The 24,867-nt window shown below is 40.6% G+C and overlaps 2 protein-coding genes across 4 annotated transcripts in view; one reads left to right on the forward strand and one right to left on the reverse strand.

The window, feature by feature from the left end:
• The window catches only part of frmd5b (FERM domain containing 5b), a 75,819-nt gene extending 68,194 nt beyond the window's left edge, over positions 1-7,625 (reverse strand). Inside the window, exon 1 of the mRNA XM_020619928.1 lies at positions 7,167-7,625. Within this exon, the coding sequence (XP_020475584.1) occupies positions 7,167-7,268 (102 nt within the window). The 5' untranslated portion in view covers positions 7,269-7,625. The remainder of the gene's footprint in view (positions 1-7,166) is intronic.
• Positions 7,626-12,979: 5,354 nt separating this feature from the next.
• The window catches only part of znf408 (zinc finger protein 408), a 22,098-nt gene continuing 10,210 nt past the window's right edge, over positions 12,980-24,867 (forward strand). For 2 of the 3 annotated variants that reach the window (XR_002276564.1, XM_020619910.1), the window contains exons 1-6: positions 12,980-13,153; positions 14,458-14,737; positions 18,002-18,060; positions 19,447-19,661; positions 19,982-20,032; positions 22,564-23,306. Coding sequence is in view for 2 of the 3 variants with exons in the window: in XM_020619910.1 (XP_020475566.1) it covers positions 14,462-14,737; positions 18,002-18,060; positions 19,447-19,661; positions 19,982-20,032; positions 22,564-23,306 (1,344 nt within the window). In the remaining variant the exon portion in view is untranslated. The remainder of the gene's footprint in view (positions 13,154-14,457; positions 14,738-18,001; positions 18,061-19,446; positions 19,662-19,981; positions 20,033-22,563; positions 23,307-24,867) is intronic. The other variant, XM_020619911.1, reaches the window with a different exon arrangement.

Genomic DNA, 24,867 nt, shown 5'->3' on the forward strand with positions numbered 1-24,867 from the left:
TCAAAGATTTCAGAAGGGCAGCACATAGCTGGCAGTGAGGCTAACAAGCTGGAGCTGTGTCTATAGCCAATCCTACTTTTATTCTATATTAAGCCTTTACCAATTAGAAATAAATCTATTTAGAGGACCAGCATTCCCAGTCTTTGGATTATTATGGGAAAAAAGCCCCCTGAATCCCATGCTTCTGAGCCACCTTGTGATTTATGAAATTTGTCTATCCAGTATATGCTGAACACTGTATGTGCTAACCCTTTATCAGAGAAGGCTGATTGACTGTGGCCTTCTTCATAGCACCACTGTTCACAGAGTTCAAGGTGCTACGTGTAACGCCTGTAGCTGTGGTGTGAGAGGCTAACAACAGTCTCTCTTGTTAAGAAGTCTAAAAATACAGACAGTACATATTGCAGCATTTCCCATTTGGCTCTTTTAGCCTGTACCTGGGAGCTTCCAAGTCCAAGCAGAATTATACTGAGCAGATCAGCTGGAGCTAAGATGAAGAGACCTGATCAAAGACATTTTGACAGCAGTTGCTGAGTGAAAGCATCCCATGCATGCCTTGGCTGGAACAAGATTCAAACATGTGTGCAGACTGTACAGCCCAAGCCTCAGGTTGGGTGGTTGTTCACTGTCTGCATCAGATCTCAGTGTTTGGGCTGGCTGCTTCCCAAAGATATTGATTATCCCTTTGATAATAATTATTATTTTGACTGATTATACATTTACTGTAATCATTAAAATGCTGTAACATTTGCCCAAAAGTTGGTTATTTTAAATTTTAAAACAAATATTTTATTTGATTAATCACAGACCCAAAGCATCCAATATACAACTTGACAGCACTCAGAGAGAAAACGTCCGCCAAGGTAGATCAGTTTCCCCTTAATGCCATTATACCTAAAAGCAAGATTTGCATAATAACATATTGGTCAAAGCTAACAGTTTACGAGACTGCAGCATCTCAGCTAGCTTTAGAAGCATGAACAAGTCACATGGTTAGCTTTGCATTTTACATTGAAATGAGTGATTACTAAATGCCCTGAATATAGCCCTCAGTGAATGTCCCATGCAGACTGAAATAAGCCTACTCACTAGGGATGCACCAATGCTGATACCAGAATCGGATACCAGTCCAATACCACCCTCTAGTACTCTACACATACTGGTAAAAGTCATCAAGCGATACCAATTAATGGCAGCATTACATCAACTTCACTCTGGCTGAGCTGCTCATTAGGCAACACAGAAGACGTTTCAGCGGTTAGGGGATATTTTAAGAAAAGTGACAGTTTTTCCTCACCATTAGATGTTTTTATTCTTCTGGTTTTGCACTGGTCACATGACAGAATGTCATCAACATGCCCACTAGATCCACGTGAGTACTCTAGACTATACACAGACTCACTCCAGCTCACTCAGACATTACGCTGACTTTGTACAAGAGAGCTGGGCGAGTAAAGTCTGCTTAAGGTCCAGGTTGACTGACCTGGACATTTGCGTTCTCACATACAGCTCCCCCAGATAATTTCTAGAGACTTTCAGGGTTCCAGTGCATCTCTGAAAAGGGCTACAGTCAGAAGCCTTTCCAGCACTCACAATGATGAAGAAGAAGAGAAGCTTTATTTTATTGTAACATGTACAATGAAATTTAGTTTGGAGCCGAGGGGCCCCGGGCCACTGTGTGCATATGCGCCGCCATCACGGGCAACCTGGGGGTTCAGTGTCTTACCCATGGACACTTCAACATGTGGACTGCAGGCACCGAGATGCCCCCTTAAACCCATAAAACCCAGTTTTAGCATTTTAAAATCCTCCGTGAAAATGTCTGAAGTGTACTGTACAGTAATATATCAAGGATAAGTCATGGATAGTTAGTTCAGCATGTAAGGCCCATATATAGTCTCTAAGTGTCAGCCTCAGTAAAGAACAACAATGTGACACTTAGCTGGAATAAGCACTTTCTAAGTTCATCTCGTTTCTCTTCTTTCTAAAACAAGCCATAAATAATTTAATATATGCTCTGGTTTAAGGGCAAGATAAGCCATTATTATTATTTTAGTATGGGTGCTCTGAGGTGAATCAGCATAAGCAGAAGAACAGTCCCTCCCAGGCCTAAAAGCAAAATACACTGCTCAAAAAAACTAAGGGAACACATATCATACATTGGCTCTTGATGAACAAATTATTCAAACTGAAAGCCTTTACTAATGTACATTGTAACAACAGACAATGGAAACCACAATGATCAATCATGGAGGGCTGTATTCAAAAATCACTGAAAATCAAGGTGGAAAAAGTGAAATCACTGGCTCATCCAAGTTATGTGAATGTCATCAACTAATAATGTCACTCAGAAGTGTGTATGGCCCCTGCGTGTCTGTATGCACTCCTGACAATGCTTGGGCATTCTCCTGATGAGTCAGCGGAGGGTGTCCTGGGGGATCTCAGACCTGGGGGTCTGTGTAGTCCTCCAAAGATATGCCTCCCCAAACTGTCACTGGCTCACCACCAAACTGGTCATGCTCAGTGATGTTACAGGCAGTATAACATTCACCACAGTGTTTCCAGACCCTTTTACATCTGTTGCATGTGCACAGTGTGAACCTGCTCTCATCTGGGAAGATAACGAGGCACCAATGTCAGACCTGCCAACTCTAGTATTTTCTGGCGAATGCCAGTCAAGCTGCATGGTGCTGGGCTGTGAGCACAGGTCGTACTAGAGGGCATCGGGCCCTCATGCCATGCTCATGGAGTCTGCTTCTAACAGTTTGGTCAGAAACATGCACAACAGTAGCTGCTGGAGGTCATTTTGTAGGGCCTTCGCAGTGCTCCTCCTCTTCCTCCATGCACAAAGGAGCAAATACCAGTCCTGCTGCTGGGTTGTGGTCCTTCTATGGCCCGGTCCAGCTGTCCTGGTGTAATGACCGGTCTCCTAGTATCTGCACGATGCTCTTGAGACTGTGGTGGGAGACACAAACCTTCTTGCGACTGCATGTATGGATGTGCCGTCTTGGAGTAACTGGACTACCTCATGCTACCAGCAGTGACAAGGACAGTAGCAAAACACAAAACCTGAGAAGAATCAGTCAGGAAGGATGAGGAGAGAAGGTTTGTCTGTGGCTACCACATGCAAACTCATTCCCTTTCTGGGAGTTGTCTTGCTTTTGCCTCCCCATTGCACCTGTCATCACTTTCATTTGCACCAAAGCAGGTGAAAATGATTCACAATCACTTGTGCTTCCCGAATGGACAGATTGATGTTCCTGAAGTTGAACTGGCTTGCTGTTATACAGTGATGATCAAGTGTTCCTTCAATTTTTTTTTTTTTGAGCAGTGTATATTTACAACCTCTATTCCGATTTTAGCAGGGAACCTATTTCAACAATGCATTCACAACACAGAATGAGAGGAGCTCCTTCCAAGTTCTGCACTTGGCTTCAAAAGAGCGATCCTAATTTCATTAGTGGACTACACAGGATCTGAGCTGATGCCAGGTGACTAAACCACTTACTTGCGCTGATGAGGTACATCTCACTGCATGTCCTATTCTAGTATTCATTTTGCTTTCAATCTCTGATATACATCTTTTGGTTCATGACAGGAATATTAATTTAGAACAAATGGCCTATGGTATCTGCCTCTAAAAATACCTGCCAGACTGCTTGTTGTCTTCCATCTTCTGATGAAGAGCTATGAGTGAGTGATGCATGAACATTTGTGAATCTTAGACTGGTTGTAAAAGTCAAATGACCTTCTACTACATTAGGACTGCTCAGTATTTCCCCAAATGTAGTTCAGGTAATGAATTATGAATTCAACTGCATAGGTTCTATGTTCCTACAATAATCTCATTAAATTGAACTGAGCTGAATGTGAGACAGTGAGTGTTTGTTCTGCTCTTCTGTGTTACCTAATGAGACACTGCTCACTCCACGATATGAAACCACCCAAGGTGCAACTGCCAATGAAAACAGATCTAAATAGCCCCTATATTTGTGTGTCTCCTTAATTACAGCGACATGAATTTGAAATTAAGAGATAGTCTGCAAAAGTACTCGGTAGGCTAATCACAATTCTATGTTTAATGTAAGCAGTTTCCAGGACAAAAATAATAAAACGGCATAAATAGTTATTTTGAAAGCAGAGAAGAAACACACAGACTAAAACCCTCAAGCTAATTTATCCCTTTATCATGAACACACAAACACTGTCTCATTGTTTCTGCAGATTTTAGAATGACAACGTACTATAGGATAGTTTCAGCGCCGGATTACATGGCTAAACTAAATGTCCAGTGTAACAGAGGAACATGTCCTCCAGTGCAACAGTGTTTCTCACTGATACGTTATTAGGCGAAGTGTAAAGTGGATAAAGGCATTAGGTAAATCCAGTCTGACTGATTTCTAAAACTGCCCAAAACAGTCAAATGGCAATGTATTAGGTACATATAGCTCAATCTAATAATCTAGGCATGATCATGATTCTGATCATTCCCCTATGATGTGATTTCATAGCAACAGCAGCAGGTCAAGGTGTAGGCTAATTGAGCTAAATGGAGAGTGTGACCATTGTTGACCCTCCTGAGGACCTTTTATTCTGGGCCAGATCTCCAAGGTGTGGAAGTAGAGCAGCCATTCCATTTCCAGTGAGCCAACGCTGTCATCATCCTCCACTTAGCTCACTGTAATGTCATTTAAGCAGATAAAAATGGCCTGTTCTTCAGTGTTTATTTGGCTTTATGGACATTTTATGAAAAACTTAATATAGCTCACTAAATACCATGCTCACATATGCCAGAAAATAAATGGTGATGTTGTTGTTGTGAACAATTGATGGCTGATAAAACTGATGATGCTATTTATGTTTCCCTTTAGGCCAGTTGTGCTTCATCAGGAGCCCTATAGTGTGAAATAATGGTTGATTTCATTATTTCCCATGGTGGGAAGTAGAGAGCTAATCTCCACTGATAGAAGCTGCGCTAGAAGTTTAGCATTCTGTCCTGCCGTGTTCTCTCATCTGCTAAAAGGATGAGATCAGCATATCCTGACAAATAAGCTGAATCAAGACAGGGGGGGAAAGTGTTGGCTGTACTTTGGTAAACACATCTCTTCAAAAAACATTAGACACACCATGTCTCCAGATCGATCAGAAGGCAAAAACCTACATAGCATTTCAGTTGTAACACACTAAGTTATGTTGGGAAGTTGGACAAAGGTTCCATCAAGTAAAAGCTGTTTCATTTTTCTCAGGTTGAAGCTGGTGAAAAGCTCCAAACATGGCCTGAAAGTCACAACCATTTGTCTGCATACTCCCATGTTACATCCAACCATAATTATAGGTATGAAATCTCATGAAAAACAATCACACACCTCCCACTTGTTGAGGATATTTATTATTTACTTAGTGACAGGATGAAGACTAGCAGAGAAGAGCCAGTGGGCTGACATAAAATCACCATTTCATCTCTCCCCTGAGCACTGCCACTTTAAGTAGTTAGATGCTGAAAGGCTTTTGCCGTCAGAGCCTAGAAATGAGCAGGTGGTGACGGTCTTTGTGTGCTGTCATCGCTAATTCACCAGCAGTGGAATCCCTTCAAGTAATACGCATCAAACGCAGCTCTGGCAACTCAAAGGACCAGAGGAGACGATACACACATTACAGGGACATACACATACACATACACACACACACACACACACACATACACACACGCTTTATTTACAAAGGAGGTAATTCACATTAATTGCTCACTCTTACTCCTCTGCTCTCTCACTTACAAACACACAGTCTGTTTACTGACCCTAGTCATGTCTTGCCTTCATTCATCCCAATATAACAATTGATTTCTGAGACAAGTCGGTGAAAAATAAATAAAGAGAAATCTGTCAAGAGACTGAGTGAGTGAGTGACTGACTGAACTGACTGAATGACAAATGAAACGTGTAGAATTAACTGGTATTACCAGAACACTTCAGAGGAGTAAAGCACACTGGTCTACAGTGAACAGATAAATAAATAAATAAATTCTGCAATAAATTCTACTGTAAGGCATCAATAGAACTACAGGCACAGAAGTGACCCTGAAGTAGAATAACTTCTTTTCTGCCACAGTATCAGCGACAAATAAAAAACAATGATGGACTCCCAGCTGAAACAAAAACCATAACTGGAAAGTGAGAATATATGAGGTTAGATTCATTGAGGGGCCACAGAATTGGGGAAGTGCATTTAAACTACAGAACTTAAACTATGACTACTTTGACTGTTTTCAGTGATGCAAAAGATTTAGGCCAATGCAAAGCAGAGAAACTGTCTTGTATGTGTTTTGTGCTATTTCAGATAATTATTTCTACCAGATGAATACAAAACAAGTTACGCTGGGCTGAAGGAACTCTTGATTGCCCCTGTTCAATCTCAGACCATTAGAGACCACAAAAGTACTAGGATCACTAAGGTTTGCTGCAGCACTGTAGATTTAGAGCATTTTAAATCTGGATACTCCCTCACTAAGGTTGTTTCAGATACAGCATAAAGGAATATATATAAACAATATTGGAGGTAAATTACTATCATCACTGCAAAGAGTGTATTTCTGTCAAACTCAGGGTCAGACTGAAGGGCAAACATCTACTTTGTTAACACAAACTGAGAGATCTCCACCCTCTGCTTAGAATATCTGGAAACCAAACAGGATTGAACTTTCCCTGGTTACTGACCAAAGCCTCTTGTGCCTCTGCCCCTCTCACATATCCACTGAAATCAAAATTATCCAGCTTAGTTTCATAATACATTCAAATTACGTGCTTATACAAAGATCCTGCTTGGTTTTTAAACATCAGTCATTTTTGGGAAACAGTGCTATCTGACAACCCTTGAAATTTGCTAGGCAGTGCACGCACCACATGCATCATGGTGGGATGTCTACAGGTAACGTCTCTGACAAAAACCATCTGCAGCCCAGTGATAACAGACGCCTAACCACAACGCACAGCAACAAATATCTCAAGAAATTTCATAGAGTCTAGATAGATGCTTTAATCACACAGTTTTTGGATGTGATTTAATGTGCCGTGAAACGTCAGTGTACTAATCACTGGCCCGCGCGTGTCAGCTGCACGCCCTCAACAACAAGGTTAACTGAGAAACAGGAAATGTTGGTACCCACTGACCTGAATCGTGCAGGTGTACTCCGAGTCGTCCAGCAGCCTCACGGTGCAGTTGCATTCCCTGTCCAGACTCCTGATGCTGCTGCTCATCAGTCGGCTTAGCATCTTCTCGGTCGTCTGCGTACGGGACCAGGGAGAAGGGCACACAACACATACATACAAGTTTCTCCCCTGTCACGTCAACGCCGTCCCTGTTCTTTGGTCCAACACCTGGTCAGCTGCAGCGACAGTGCGGCGCGCTGGAGCATCGTTTTATCAGTGTGAGCGCAGACTGGTCGACGTACCACACGGCGCGTTTCTTCAGACAGTGAGGATGCTGCTGCTGCTGCTGCTGCTGCTTCTCTGGTCCAGTTAAACTGTCTCCTCCTCACCACACCTTCTCCCCCCGTCTCCTCGCCGTTGCCATTCCGCTCTCAGTGCCGCTAAGGCGGTTTGGCTGTTGAAAGACGAGTCAGCCAGCCAACCGGGCAGTGACTGAGATGCTGCCTTCACTGAGCCAATGACAGGAGCCGAAATTCCGACGCGCTGCTTTGTTGTAACCAAAACCACTTAACGCAGGCGTCCCTGTATCTTCCCATGTCAAACAACACTCACGCGTCATTATGCAGTTGCAGGAGTAGACGAAGGAATTGCTGACACTCAGTCCGGCTCTATTTTGCCGTGAGACGCATAAGCTTTTAAACGCATGCTAAACACACATGCATACTCTGATTAATGCAAAGGCCTAACATTAACTCTCATATACGTAAATAGCCATTATAACGATAAAATACATGACCTCAATATTCTTGAAGCAGGGTTATGCGCTCTATCACCTAAACATCACATTTCTGTATCCAATTATAATTTTGCGGTTAGCACCTGCTTATACTTCAGACAGGGATGAAGGCATCAGCAAATTCTTTCATTACACCTTCCACAGGCTGATTTTCGACACGAAACGTTGTATTATTTTCTAAATGTAATACAGTTAAAAAGTACAATAATATACAGGACACTGGACGTAAACGCATTATTTATAACTAAAATTATATCTTAAAAATCTCCTTGGATTTCTCCTTCACATTTATAAACTTAGACCCCTGAGCTATCCAACAGAAAGATTTGATTGAGCTGTGGATTGAATGCCTTGCTCAAGGGTAGAGCAACAAACGCCATCCGGTTACAAAAAGCTGTGTATATAACCCATATTACTATGCTTCATCCAGTATTTGCCTGGAACATTTTGTGTCACGAATATCACAGAGACGAGTTTGAGTCAACCTGCAGCGTTTCTCTTGGTTGATTTGCTAGCGTCTCCCTCTGGTGGTGGTTCTTAGTAATGACAATGAAGTATACTTTCGCAAGGCACTATACATACATACATACATATATACATATACATATATACATATATATACATACATACAGTATATGTGTGTGTAAGTAAATGTAAAGTCTTCACAAGGAATGTGTGTAGCACCGTTTAGGAGTTTGAACCGTTGAGGAGTTTAAACAGTGTGTGTCCAGTATGTAATTGGTCAGCAGAATTCCTCTCTGTCTTCCTTTTGACCCATGAGGTGTACAGGTCCTCTATGAAGTGCACCAATGATCTTTTCTGCAGTCCTGACTGCTGGAGTCTGTTCCTGTCCTGTTTGGTTGCTGAGCCAAACCAGACAGAGATGGATGTGCAGAGAACAGACTCAATGATTCCTCTGTAGAATTGTATCAGCAGCTCTTGAAACAAATTGAACTTCCTGAGCTGGCAGAACTTGGGTTAAAATTTTTGACCACTGTTTTGAGTGTGTTCAGTTCGGTGTTGTTGAGACCAGGGCCAGCTGTTCAACCTGCCATCTAGTGATGGTCATACAAGGTCCTTCAAACCCTTTTGGACCATCCATCCATCCATCCGCTATACCACGTAGTCCCAAACAGGGTCACGGGGGGCTGGAGCCAATCCTGGATTGGTCACCAGTCCATCGCAGGGCTAACATGCAGACTAACCACACACACACACACACACACACACACACATTAATCTTAAAGATTTTAGATACATTTTAAATTCATTCATGAAAATAATTAATTTGGGGGGTGCTTTTAGAATTCTATTTTTATGTATGAAGAATTTAGCTAGAATCAGAATTACATTGTTTTTCATTACCATACCAAAGGTTATGTCATCTCTGGAGATAAGGTCTGGCAGTGCTTGAATTTGTTTCTTTATCTATTTATCAATATCAAGCCAGAATGTGTACGTAATATAACATGAGAAAAATACATGGTATGTTTTTCAATATTATTTTCGCAAAGTGAGCATAAATTATCATTAATGTTGAAACGTAATCTAGCCAACTCTTTAGAGGCTTAATTATCATTTAATGAAGGATTTAACTCGCAGGAAGAACAACCACATAACTTGTAAGCTCCATTCCCAATTTAGACGTCGTCTTTCTTCATCGACTGCTCATACAGTACTCAAGTGTGTTTTTAATTGTTGTTGCAGGGTTGAGAATTTTAGGGAACTGACACTGAACTGAGAACTCATTTCCAAAGAGCAGGTGTACACTGAAGTGACTAATCTGGTCTTTTTTTTGCAGGTTTCTGGCTAGGACTGCTTGTTTGGGTCAGTTTATAATCCAGCTTCTATATCACCACCATCTTCCATCTAAACTGGGAGAGTATGACAGAAGAGGTACATAGTGGAAATGAATTTCAACAGATTCACTTATAGAGGAAAACTGTGCTTTGAAGTGTAATTTGTTAATAGCAGAATATAGGAAATTGGAAGTTGTTTTTTGTAACTGTTTGTTGGCAGCCTGTGAAATAAGCTCAGAAAAATGCTCACATTATATTAGGCACAGCTGCCCTGTCAGATGCTGCAGGTAAGAACGCTGCTGCCCAGACAGCAAGTAACAAAAATGTAAGTCATCTGCTGAGCTTTAAACATGTAACAGAAAATCAAAATTTCTTTCATAGCTTGTCTCCTCTTGTTATCAAATGACATTTATATCCATCTATTTGGTTCTTCACATCCTTTGACTATGCTTGCACTTCTGGCTGTGGGAGCAAATGTGCACTTCCTTGTGCCCTTGCCAGAGACCAACTCTACTATGTATTGGATCACTCCTACATATACTCCTGATCAAATCTTCTCTGCTGCTCTGGTCCCAAATGGGTTAAATTGAACTTACAGTAAGAGTCCAAGATATCCACAGTGGTTTTTTTATGTTTAATTGCCTTATTGTCTTTGACAGAACGTGGCTGTGAAAAAAACATTGACTGTAAAAACCATGTACAGGCTAAGACCTAACAAAAGTGAAACCACAGTAACTCGCCCCCTGGTGGCTAACTGCAGTATTAGTCATACATCCCACCTTCTCTGTGTTAAATGATGGGACATGAGCCACACTAAAAACCTAAAGTACAAATCAAATACAATTTTCCCAGAGGTCACTTCTGTGGTTTTCAATTGATATTATCATGCTGATGTGTGTACAAGTGATAATTATTTCTTAAGCTTGTTTTTAATAAGTTATTTGATTATATAAAAAAAAGGTGTATTTCAGTTGAATCTGTTTGCAAAAAAGCAAGATGCCAGCTGCTGTATTCATTGCACCCTGCAATGCAAACATTTGCATCATACTGAGCACCTGTGGCTAACATTTACAGAACTGAATACAACAGATTCATGTTCCTGTAACCAAGTTGGAGATAGTTAGGTTAATAATGATTCCAGCAGCCAGGATGAATAGCATGACAGCCAGAGCTAGGCCTCTATGCAGAACAAGAATCCTGTGATAGAGCTCCTCCTCTACTGTTTATGCTGCTGGTCCTGCCTCAGCACCACCTTGTGGGCTCTCTGGATCATCTGGCTCCATATACAAATGTCACACATTTTCACTTCATCTGGAACCTTAAAATGACTAATCTGACATTTGTGTGAAAAAGGAGTAAACGGCATGAAAATATTTTTGACAGATTGTTTTGGACCACACTGTTCATCCTCTAGCTTTGTCAGACTACATACATAAGTGTCTGTCTCCCCCTGCAGGCTGGTCTGTAGAAACGCTGCAGGAGTGAGGCTCCTACATGAAACTGGCCATTCCCAGTAATGAAATGCTCTGAGTGGTAGGTTTATGAATTTGGCGGGTTCTTAGCAGGTAATCCAAATATATATATTTTTTGTCTGGTATTTTAGCTCATATTAATTCCTTTACTATTATTCTAGCTTTTGGAGAGGTCACAGGCCATCTTCTCCAGTTGCTGAAGGTCTTGTGCTTGGCTGATCGACTTTGTCTTCACCTCTGATGAGTGTGTCTCTACAGCTCATTTTACTAACTGGAATATTCTATTATGTATTGTTAAAGTACTATTGCTACATAGAAGGACTGGCCAGAATAAAAAAAAATCTTAATGATAAAACCTTATTTTAGAAATACTGTCAGAATCAGAATCAGCTTTATTGGCCAGGTGTGTTGGACACATGAGGAATTTGACTCTGATACAGAGGCTCTCAATGTGTACATATAAGGCTGGTCTCTGATGGATAGCTACTGTTTCCTTCAGTTATTTGATGTCTCGTAGTGAGTCCTCTTGTTTTTCGTGTGAATACAACAAATATCCCTATTTGCATTATGCTAACAAAAGAATGAAAAATAAGTCAAATATTCATCTATCCAGAAATTTCCCCATAGTGGCCAATAGTGGAAATACACATGGTGACTGTGGTTCAGTGGGTAGAGCAGTTTTTTCCCAACCAGAGGGTTGGAGATTCACATCACGGTGCCTGCAGTCCGCAAGTCGAAGTGTCCTTGGGCAAGACACTGAACTCCCAAGTTGGCCCCGATGGTTAGAGCCATTGGTGTGAGTTGGCGCTGCAGATGGTTGCCTTGGTTCTGTACTGGAAACAAACTCATTGTGTGTGTAACATATCAAATCAAATCAAATCAAATTTTATTTGTATAGCGCCAAATCACAACAAATGTCATCTCAGGACACTTTACAAAGTAAGGTACTGTTATCAATATTATTACATAGGCAAAACCCAACAAATCCCCCTTGAGCAAGCACTTGGCGACAGTGGAGAGAAAAAACTCCCTTTAACGGAGGAAACCTCTGACAGACCTCGGCTCTTGGTGGGCGGCCTTCTGCCTTGACCAGTTGGGGTGAGTGGATAGAGGAGAGACAAAAGAAGAAAAGTAACAAGACAAAACAAACAATCAAACACTGATCAGGTCGCAGAGCTCCAGGGCCAGGGCTACCTGCATTAACAACATTATCGACTTGTGTGGGAGTAAAGTTAAGGTGGCCTCCTTCCACTGTGTAGGCAAACGGCACTGAAGTAGATAAAGATGGAATTATTTTCTGAAACTTGGTAACAGCATTGTCAGATAGACATCTGCTGTAGTGGAATTGTTTCCTACATAGAGTATAATCCATTAATGGAAATTCAAAAGTTATTAGAAAATGGTCAGACAGAAGAGGGTTTTGAGGAAAAACTATTAAGTGTTCAGTTTCGATGCCATATGTCAGAACAAGATCAAGAGTGTGATTAAAACATACTTGGCCAAATAAAGGTGATTATCTATTATTGTAATATTTAGACATTTGTCTCTTTACATCCTAGTGTGTGTGGCTAATCTCATTGGATACTACTGCATGGGACTTTCAATATTACCTTAAAATGCAGTCATCCCTAGTGTGATTGGCTGGACACCATTCAATCACACTAGGATAGCTTCTGTTGGATGGTTGCTATGTGACCTGGAAAGCCTTTTAAATATTTTTTCCCAGCCACAATTATGGTTAAATTAACGCTGGATTAATTAAAGCGCAATTGGTGTTTCATTAAGAAGTAACCCACCTTTGCCAGCTGTTTTCAGATTTTTGACTGCTAACGGAACCAAATCAATGCGTCTTTTTTCCGGTCGGACCGTAAACTACAGGGACATCCGTTATGGCTGGATAACGATGGCTTACCCCGAGTTTACATCGGAATAAACAAACTGGTATGATAGTAGATAGTAAGGTTACATCCCAGATATGTACATGGTTGCTTTCTTTATTACATTGCTAGATAAAATGGTTTGTGGCACAAACATTTGTTAATTAACTACCACTACAGTGGTAACATCACGTTAAAAGTTGGGTGTTGGAAAACATCGACAACAACGCTTACAGTTAAGCTTTTGAAATCATAAATCACAGGCCTTAAATTGGCAATTAATCAAGAGAAGAAGATCAAAGTCCACAGCTCAGTAAATAGGGATATCCCTCTGTTTAAGTAAATCTACTGAAGTCCCAAACTGTTCCAAAGCTAACGTGCTTGCGCGGTTGTGGCGATTGTTGTTGGCCAGAGATGCATTTGCCCTGCGTTAGTAAGTTTGTCAGACTGTGGAGATTAGGCTGGGTTGATTCACCATGCTTGTAGCTCTTTTTGCGATTCAAGAACAACAGGCCTTTTTTTCACAACAGACAGTTTGACTTTGCATAACAGGAAATGTATGAGTCCAATTAATAACATAAATGATTTTATTGAAGTGTCACAGTATGAAATGTAGGTTAACCACCATGCACAGTACTAGAACTCTGTACCTGGTCAGCCTAAAGGAAAGCACTCATAAATCCTGATGTGACAGGTCAAAATGTTTGCTGTGAATAAGTGTGTTTTGCACTTCATCTTGCTTATCTTCATTGGAAAAAAAATCAGAATTATTTATGTCAACTTGATAGTGAAGAAACTGAAATTATACAGTTTCATTGCTGTTGCACTGAAACCCTTATTTTTCCTCTACTCATTTTGACCATTAACTTTTAAGTAATACCTCCATAAGACATTGAGACTGCAACAATGGTGGAAAGTGCCTAAGTACATTTATTGAAGTATTGTACTCATGTTTTGAGGTACTTACACAGTTCTGCCAGTTTTCTTCTGCTGCTTATACTCAACTCTATTTCAGAGACAAATGCTGTACTCTTTATTCCACTTGCTAAATAGCCAATCCACATAATGAATACTTTTGGTACTTTATGTACATTTTAATGCATTTGTACTTTCACAGGGCTTTTAATTTAAACAGAGTGTTTGCTTGTAATTAAGTAAAAGCTCTGAGTACTTCTGCCAGCACCTCTGTCTAACAGAATACAATGGCAGACTAAAAATGTGTAGTATATGAAGAAAATCAAAATACAAGGCTTTTAGGTGAGTCTCAGACCTTGTGGCAAATAGAGTATGTGCAGCACAATATCAGAGTAACTCCATCATATTTGGCCTTATTTCTGCCTGTAACCTGATGTTTGTTTTTATGAACAGGTTGATGGCAACTCTTGCTCCTCCCATCCCATCTGCTCTTGCCTCATTGCTTTCCACATTGCTTCCCTGCGGTTTTGCTATAGGGCCTTCACGGCTCTGTGAGGGCAAGCTGGGGCTGTGGTGGGTGGGTCGTTCGCTGGAGGCTGGTTCGCTTCTAGGGAGAGAGGGGGACACAGAATGGGCATGGAAATATCACAGGGACCTGATGAATCACAGCCAAGAAGATGAACTCATGATGAAGTTCCAGAAAGGACAGACCAACAGCGCAGAGGCAGAAAAGGTAAACTGATTGCAAATTTTTAAAAAGAAGAGTACTGATTCATAGGATGCAAACGGGCCAAACTGCAACCTTTAAGATTAATGTCATTTTTGTTCATTTTGATTGCAATTTTGATTTTTTTCATTCATAAATTAACTCAGTTTTGATTTTACTTAATTTGGAATTCTAAATGTTAGATATTTTGTATCTTGTGCATATAAATTGAAAAGTGCTAAAACTGATTTTTTTTCCCCACAGAAGATGTAGACATATCACAATTGGAAAAGCTCAGGCATAAACATTGGTATCTTACATGCTGGCTCACATAAGACTTATTGGGACACTCAAGTATATCAAAATTGCACATACACTATATTGCCAAAAGTATTCGCTCATCTGCCTTCACATGCAGATGAACTTGAGTAACAACCAATTCTTAATCCATAGGGTTTAATATGATGTTGGCTCGCCCGCTGCAGCTATAACAGCTTCAACTCTTCTGGGAAGGCTGTCCACAAGGTTTAGGAGTGTGTTAATGGGAATTTTTGACCATTCTTCCAGAAGCGCATTTGTGAGGTCAGGCACTGATGTAGGACAAGAAGGCCTGGATTGCAGTCTCCACTTTAATTCATCCCAAAGGTGTTCTATCGGTTTGAGGTCAGGACTCTGTCCAGGCCAGTCAAGTTCTTCCACACCAAACCCACTCATCTGTGTCTTCATGGACCTTGCTTTGTGCACTGGTGCACAGTCATGTTGGAACAGGAATGGGCCATCCCCAAACTGTTCCCACAATGTTGGGAGCATGAAATTGTCCAAAATGTCTTGGTATGCTGAAGCATTAAGGGTTCCTTTCACTGGAACTAAGGGCCCAAGCCCAGCTCCTCCTCCACCAAACTTTACACTTGGTACAGTGCAGTCAGACAGGTACCGTTCTCCTGGCAGCCGCCAAACCCAGACTCATCAATCGGACTGCCAAACAGAGAAGTATGATTAATCTCTCCAGAGAACACGTCTCCACTGCTCTAGAGTCCAGTGGTGGCGTGCTTTACACCACTGCATCCGACGCTTTGCATTTCACTTGGTGATGTAAGGCTTGGATACAGCTGCTCGACCATGGAACCCCATTCCATGAAGCTCTCTACGCACTGTTTTTGAGCTAATCTGAAGGCCACACTATGCATCTCAGCATCCACTGTCCCTGCTCTGTGATTTTACGTGGCCTACCACTTCGTGGCTGAGTTGCTGTCATCCCAATCACTTCCACTTTGTTATAATACCACTAACAGTTGACTGTGGAATATTTAGTAGCGGGGAAATTTCACGACTAGACTTATTGCACAGGTGGCATCCTATCACAGTACCACGTGGAGTTCACTGAGCTCCTGACAGTGACCCATTCATTCACAAATGTTTGTAGAAGCGGTCTGCATGCCTAGGTGATTGATTGACACCTGTAACCATGGAAGTGATTGGAACACCTGAATTCAATGATTTGGATGGGTGAATGAATACTTTTGGCAATATAGTGTATATTAGTAATACCAGTGTTTTTCTTAATCTTAGTTAAAGGCTATATTCACATTGCCTGCTTTTTTAAAAAATTTGTCCAGGTGGCTCAGATGTGATCTTTGAACAAATCAAATTGGATTTAAACAAATCAGATCTGGGCCGCTTCCTTTTGTGGTTCTAGATCCAATTCATATCCGATCTCTGACTATGCAGTTTCGTGAAATTTCAGACAATGCTCTGAATTTGCTAAGATGTGTTTAGATTCGTATGTGATTTGCTGGTAAAATGTCTGAAAAAGAAGACTACTGCACACCAATGATTTTACCCTTACCATTAAGGACTGATCCTATGACAGATTTGTAAACAGTTTTTACTACAAACATAGCAATGTGCCCACAGAGAAATGGCTAACAGACTGATGTTTAGTAGATCTAATGTTTACTGTGGTCATCATTTAGGTTTAATGTGAAAGGATGCAAATATTGGGTATTTAGAATGAAACACAAAGTACAGCTAAGGATGACGAGAATAAACAAACTGTTGCTAGACAAACTGAAACTGTGACCTGATGATGGTGCTAAAGGAAAACAGTAGGATCACCTAAGTTATTACAGTTCATCTTGAGGAAACATGAATGTCTGAAGGAAAATTCATTGCAATTCCTCCAACAGTTGTTGAGACATATCACTCAAAACCACACATGTTGGCCTGATGTTGATCCTGGAGTAAAAGATCACCAAATTCAGCAGGTTTGACTGTACACACCTGGCAGTTCTATTTAATAGTTGAGACATATCAGTGGGGATCACAGCAGTGGACCAATAGATCCACCGCCATCCGTAAATCCTGTAGCATGTCTACAAGCATCACCATGTTAAACTGTCTTGCACATTGCCTCAGTGTTTACACCAAAGCTTCATTACCATTTTTCAGGTCTGTCTTGTAAACTCTTTCTTTCTTTCTTCCTGTAAACTCATAGTTTCCACTTCTTTCTTTAGTATGATGCTGCTGGCACTCTATTCAGCGCATGTACTTTTTAACATAATTTAGTTTTAACCGACATGGAGTTTTTCCCTTTAATGCTTAATGTACTGTGTTTGTTTATTTTCTTATTTTTAAGTATTTGTACTTATCAGGGAGTAAAAATAAAACGGTGTTTCAGTAGTTACATTTATCCTTAATATAGACGAGGCAGAGACACTGCAAAAATGACTAAATTCACCATTTAGAAGGCAACAGCCAAGTATCAGTCCAGCAGATTTAAGTCCCAGACCTGAATCCACCCTGTCTGACCGATGCAAAGACATCTCACTGTCGAGTCAAGCTTGACATCCTTCAGAATAATTTTACATTTGCCAGGAGGAGCAACGTCTTTTGTTGGAAACCATTTTGTCTCATTTACAGGCACCAGGAGCAGATTAAACACAAGCCTTTCTGCTTAATGAAGTGCCTACTCTGTGGGAAGCTAAAGAATCAGTCACTGTTGTTTCTACCAAGTATTCTACAGCAGGACACATGAGGAGAAAGAGCAGCTTCACAGATCAAAAAATAATTACAATAGTGCTGCAAAGAAATTCATTGCACTGTCTACCCAATTTATTTTAACTACAGTATGTACCAAGTGTGGACCGTCATTGTCGCTATTATGAATATTAATATAAAGACACATATTGTATTCAGGCACTTGACAATATTTTTTTTACCAGTGAATGTCTCATGATTTAGGCAGCATTATGATAAATGTTTTAATGTAAAACCTGATGTTGTGTTTTGTAGGCACTGACAGAGAGAGCGGCACATAAAGAAGCTCTACTGCAAAAAGATCCCTGGATCAAGTAAGGTGACACACTGCTTCACACCAGACCAAGTGGGCCTTTGTTGCCTCTTTATCTGATCCTTAGAGATCACTTAAGAACCATTTGTATGAACTGATTTGTTTTTAAGTAGCAGGTACGCAGGTAAGCTGGTTTCTGACAGCATGACCTGAAGCTCTGTGATGTGAACTTTTTCTTTTTACTCTTTGGTAGCAGTTTTGTGAGACCACAAATGGAGCTGAATGGCTGGCCTTATGCAGTAGTTTGGGGGCAATGATTGTGCTAATGATCAAATCTCAGAAACGTGTGCCTGAGAGTTGGTAATCATCAGGCTGACATGAGCAATTTATGACAAGTTGTGCAGCTGAAAGAGTTTGGTGAATCTGTATTTGAACACACTTGCCCGGGTTTGAGTCAGGGTTGCGTCAGGAAGGGCATCCGGTGTAAAACACGTGCTGAACTTCAACATGCGAGTGGTTAGTGTGACGATTCGCTGTGGCGACCCCTAAATGGGAAAAGCCGAAAGTGACATTCAGAGACATTTTTGTTTATTGACAGCATTCTAATTTATTTATAAAATGCACCCTGTCGTATTTCTCAGAGATATAACAGTATTTTCCTGAACTTATTTCTGTTGTTGTTCGTAGTGTTTTCAGTGTCCAGCATTTACCTCCATCTAGATGGAGACAGGCCTCTGATGTCTCACCAAAGAAAAATGAAAACTGGAGAACTAAAAACTGTAACATTGAGTTGTAAATATGCATATTGAGTTTTCATGAAGCAGACTGGGCTGGACAGCAGTATATCCCCATAGCCTATCAGTAGCTGGGATGCTAGCTACTAGGTAGAGCTAACATGGCATAGGGTGGGGAGAGTATGGACAGGAATGTTACGGCCTTTGTAACATCTTTATTTTAACAGCCCTTACTGTTAAGTCAGCATTGTGCTTTGTGTGTGGTTGCACTTTCTTCTGCTGCCAGCTTTGTCGCCTGCTCCAAGCTGTGTACTGTGTTGTGCCCCTATTTAAACACTGGCCTAGTTTTCTGCTCCAGAGAGTGAAACCGGAACAAATTACACCAGCACATTCTGGCAGCAAGTCTCCTGTGATGGGCCACAGGGAACAGTTGCTTTCACGTCATCTCCCCAAATAAAGTGCTAACTATTCTTATAATCATGTAGCTCATACCTTTATATTTGACCTCACATGCATTATATGAACTTAAAGTGTCTTTTATGTTCTTTTTTTTTATACAGTTGCATCGTTCTCATGTTACAACCCCATTCAGTTCAGTACTAACACATTACACAGAATACTGATAAGATACAAGTAAGCATTTAGTGCAGTTGTCTACACATTTAGGTTTAGTTTAAAATCTTAATGCATTTGTACTTTTTTTCCTCCCCCAGCTTTGCCTGTCAGGCACAAAGCAGAGCCCAGGAGAATGTGGCAGTGCAGTGTGCATGTAGCGGGGTGTGTGTGGGTGAGTGTGCGGAGGTATATCTGCGTGTGCGTCAGGTCATCCAGCCAGGATCAGAGCTGCTGTTGTATGATGGTATCGTGGGAAAAACCTGGAGAACAGATAGACCTGATGCACAGGATGACTCTCCTGCACAAAACAAAGGTAACAACAGCGATTACTACACAAGGGTGATTTAAAGTACAGACACAATGAAGGTCACTGATACATAAGCCTAAAGGATAAGTTCAGTCAGTTTGTGGTTTCACTTAAGTCAAGGGAAAATATTATTGTGTTGCCTCCACAAAGGTGTGGGACTGGGTTAGACTGGGTTTGTTTTGCAGCCTTTTGGTGTCAAAATCTGTCATCTAGTTTACTAACTATCTAAATCATCTCTAAAAGATGCACTTAAAAATCCAAACTCTGGATGGATTTTTATTAAAATGTGAACATGAGATCACGGTGTTGGCTGTGCTTCACCACAGGCTTGGCGATTTCATCTATGAGAATTAACGCTGTGCTTCAAGCCCGCAAAGGTCAGTTTGTCATCAATTAAGGGTTAAAGTTCACTTCATCTCAGAATCAGAATCAGATCAGAATCAGTTTATTGGCCAGGTGAGACTGAACCAAAACAGTAGTAAAAATCTGAGATAAACAAAAAAATATACTGTATTGTTGGGGTGAACTGTAGCGTGAGGTGATCTTGCTCTATGGCTTCATCACTACAAGTGCTACATTACACAGTCATTTGACTCTGTTAGTATACAAAACAGATGGATATGAAAATGATAATGAGACAATGTAATAATTAAATGAGTGTTAATTTAGCCCCTGGTTGTCTACCCCTTCTCACAGTCTGGCAATCTAAATGTGTGGTTATGCATTATTTATGAGTAAGGATTTTACTCCAAGTCCCCGTATTTAGCATTTAACACTCTTTAGTGCAATAGTGTGGCTCACTTCTGTTTTTAATTGTTTGTTGACAACAATAGCACAGAAGAATAAGCACAGCAGGCTGTGGATACACTTGTTAGTAGCATAAATTCATTATTGGTTTGGTCTGTTTGTGGGATTTGTTGACAACAATCAAAATAAAGAAAATTGTGGAACGATGTATAAACCCTTTTTATACTATAAGTAAGTACAGTGAAGTGCTCCTGAATAATGAAACAGACTGGTTGGTGCTTCAGTCCACTTCATAGTTATTCCTACTATCCACCTGGAGGAGCTAGAGGGACGTTTAGCTCCAGTGGAACTCAGTGGATTTACCTTTTGGCCACATTTTCAACAAGACCCAAGAAAACCTCAGTTACCACTCAGTGCTATATTTAAAGCCTCAGTAATAGTTAAATGAAACAGACTGTATATAAACACAGAGGTGTCAGGAAATGATGAGCACTGACTTCACTGATGAGCCCAGTGAAGCAGAAGGTCCACGTCGATATTATTTAACACTACTGACATCAGTTAGTTTTGGGTGACAGCTTTGTGAGCCAAAATCTCCCTCCCTGCTCAGCTGAAATGCACTGAAACTGGAGATAAAAGTGGGAGATAGATAATTAGAGGGTGAATCATTTCTGGTGAACATAAGATACACCAATTAAATTAAAAGAAAATCATGAAAGCACCTAGGTTATACAGGAATTACATGCTCTCCAGCTCTGCTAATCTTTTTTACTTATGATATGTGGAGTATTTGTGTTGTGACTGGTGGCTCTTTCAGGACCCTCATGAAGCAAATACCAAGCATCATCAAACTGTCAGTGGCTATGCTGTGGATATCTTAGTAACCTCTTGCTGCTGTAGAGTGCTTATTTGACCAGACTGAGCCTATAAATTAAGAAAACATCTGCAAAACAATTATGAATTCTAAATGAAAGACAATACGATAAGAAGCAATTGAGCCCTGTGGGGAGGGTTACAGTGTTATAGTAGCAAATATCTAGTTTCAGGGAGAAAAATTAAAGCTGGAATATGGGAAAGAAATATCATAACAAGTAGATAAATGCTTTAAAGTTGATAAAAGAATAATGAAACAGACAATCATATAGAATGTAATCAGCCAGAAATCCTTCCAGTAGAAAAACACATCATTAACATGGTAAACCTATTAAAAATCCTTTACACATATGAATATAAATTAAGGATGCACCAATACCACTTTTATTAGAACAAGTACGAGGACTAATAATATTGCAGTATATCATGTTCTTGTTAACTGTAATGTGACTCAGAGTACCCAGAGGAGTTTTCTGGCAAACCTGGGGTTATCTGGCTTTACGGAGCCCAACATTGGCCGTTCCGGATAACTGGTACCACGAAGCCGGTTGTCAAGTGGCTCAGTTAAGTCCAGGTTTTCCTCTCTGTTAATGTGAAAGAGGCAGAGTTGTTAATTAGAAGCAACATCCTCAGAACCATGAATGAAGTACTGAATATAATATGAGCAGTGATACCTAAGGGGAAGTATACTGTAGAAACTGTTTACAGTACAGAGGCTCTCGCACAATATAGTTTATTTTCATGCAACTTTAATTGTTTTCAAATAATATAATACAAATATATTGTAGTCAAACCTAAAAAGTGTTTTTTGCCTGAAACTGTTGTGTGATTTGTGTGAGCATGTGCAATCTGTTAAAGATGCACCTACAGCTGCTGTTGTTGGCATAAAACTGTCATATGGTGCAAAACTAGAGAGCATGCATCTCTGTGGTGCCACAAAGTGTCTTTGTGATACTTCTCCCCCCAGTTTTGTAGGAATGCAACAAATTATTATTTTCATTATTCATCATTTAATTATTTAATAATGATTAATAAAATGACACATAAAAATGTCCATCACAACCTGAGGTGATGTTTTCTTCAACAGTCCACAGTCTAGAAATATTCTGTTTTCAATTAAACAAACCAAAAACAACATTTTAGAAGTTGATTTGGAATTTTTCATGATAAATGACTGATTAATGATTAACTAATTATTAGAATTGTTGCAGATTCTTTTTCTGCTGCTCTGCTAACCTTTTCACACTGCTTCACTCAACATTTTTTTTTAAATTTTTTTACTGGACAGATTGCGACTTGGAACATATCAAAGACCCAGAGGCCATAATTACCAACATATCAGTCATTCAAGAAGAGGACACAGATGCCAAACACAAGGAGGATGACGAGGAGGAAGGACACAGAAACACCTGCAGATACATCAAGCGGAGTCATCGAGTCACACGCAGGAGGAAGGGACTTGAGAAAATCCTTTCTGAGCCGAGTCCAGACAGTGACAGGCAGCAAGATACCCGCACTGGCACACAGTCAGACACAACACACATAAATAACATCACCACAGGAGGTGGACACACAGATAGTACAGGTGGTGTTGAGGCTGCTGGGACACAATCTCGAGGCCTCTCTGAACCCCCAGCTGTCCGCAGCAGCTCCCGCCTGGCTGGTAAACCACGACAGGTTCACTGTCTGACCAGCCGGATGAAAAGACCCCCTGCCCGCTCTGACCCACTCCAACACACAGAGGGACAAAGGCAGGGCTCCTCTGCGAGTGCCGTGTCTGTTCCAGAGAAGGTGCTTTCTATGAGGACAGTACACCCTGAGGCTGTCGCAGCAACAAGTGCTGCTGGGGTGACACCTGCATGGCATCCAGAGAACAGAGAGAGGCGGTACAGATGTTCCAGCTGTGGTAAAAGGTTCTACCAGCTCAGTCACTTGAAGAAGCATCACTTTAGTCACACAGAGGAGAAGCCATTCACTTGCCCAGAGTGTGGGAAAAGCTACACCTCTGCAGAAAGCTTCAGAGCCCATCAGGTAGGGGATGTGATTGGATGACCGAGCAGATTAACTAGTGAAACAATTTTATTAATTGTTTCTTGTTCACTTCTTTTTATTTTTTCTTTCTTTCCCTCCTTCTTGTTTTTTTTTTATCTTTATTGATAGATGATTTTTTTTTACATACTGTATAAGACAGCTCAGTCAGGCATTTTCATTAACAACCCCTTAAAATTGTTTGTTAAAAGGTTGTGACTAAAAAAAGTTCTGAGTAGGATATTTTATTGTTGGAAATACACTTTAAAGCACACTAATAGTAAGGTAACAATAAATGCCACTGGAATTTAAATTAGCATAATTTATAGTGATTCTAATCAAAATACATAAAAAATATGGATGTTACAAAAGAAAAATAAGTCCTGCAAATTAACAAAATGCAGCCTAAAAAAAGTTCTACTATATTATAGAGTACTCTTTTGGGTTATGAACATGATTTGACACATTTTATTGATAAATTTTATCCTGGTTTGTTTCTCTTTTTTCAGACATTGTAGGTGCATTTACAATTAGAGCCTGTTACGCTCCTGTCTAGAGGGTGTTGGAGTGCAACTTAAGGAATTTAGCTTCTTTCCGCGTGAAAGATTTATTACTTCAAAAATAAGTGAACCAAGTGAGATAATGCAAAATGAAGAAAGATACCTCAGGATACCCTCTACCTTTAAAAGGTGCTGACTAAACTCTGAATTATGTGAAACAAAAAGAACAAAAAACATTCATCAGAAAAAGGGAGAAAACAAGTCCAAATTTAATGGCAGTCCATCCTTAGCGATTCTGTGATCATTTACAAGACAAAACACCACAATTACTATGTACACCCTACATACAAAGAAATTAGCACTGTCACATGATAGGGCACGAGCACAGGTTTGAAGGCCGAGGACAGAAGACGGCGCCACTGTCAGAGCTGCCCCCGTACTGCTGGAACCCAGCTTTCTTAATGGGAATGCTGACAGTCGGTCCAAGCAAATGCAGCCACCTTCCCTGCCACTAGCCAATCACGCTGTGACACGAAAATCAATTAGAAAGCAGAACACTCGCTCTCACACCAACAATGTCAACCCAAAACACACAGTGAAACTACACAAGCAAACAAATTGGCCATAAGAGAGCCCAATATATTGTCAGCATTTTTTAACTCAAATATTTGTATCGGCCTCAAAAATCCAGTGTCAATATTTGAGTTTAACAAAAATTTACTGGTCTAGCCACAGGGGTTGCAAACCAGTGACTTGTGTGCCGGTCCCAAGCCCGGATAAATAAAGAGGGTTGCGCCAGGAAGGGCATCCGGCGTAAAAACATGCCAAATTTAAACATACGAATCATCAGTGTGAACTCCACACAGGACAGATGGTGGTGGACTTTGCTAAGAGGATGGAAATGGCTGTAGTTAACACCTATTTCCAGAAGAGGGAGGAACATAGTTACATATAAGAGTGGAGGTAGGAGTACGCAGGTAGACTACATTCTATGTAGACGAGGCAATCTGAGAGAGATTAGTGACTGCAAAGTGGTGGTAGGAGAAAGTGTAGCCAGACAGCAT

The sequence above is a fragment of the Monopterus albus genome, unplaced genomic scaffold (assembly GCF_001952655.1).
Source record: "Monopterus albus unplaced genomic scaffold, M_albus_1.0 scaffold228.1, whole genome shotgun sequence".
In the NCBI taxonomy this organism is placed as follows: Eukaryota; Metazoa; Chordata; class Actinopteri; order Synbranchiformes; family Synbranchidae; genus Monopterus; species Monopterus albus.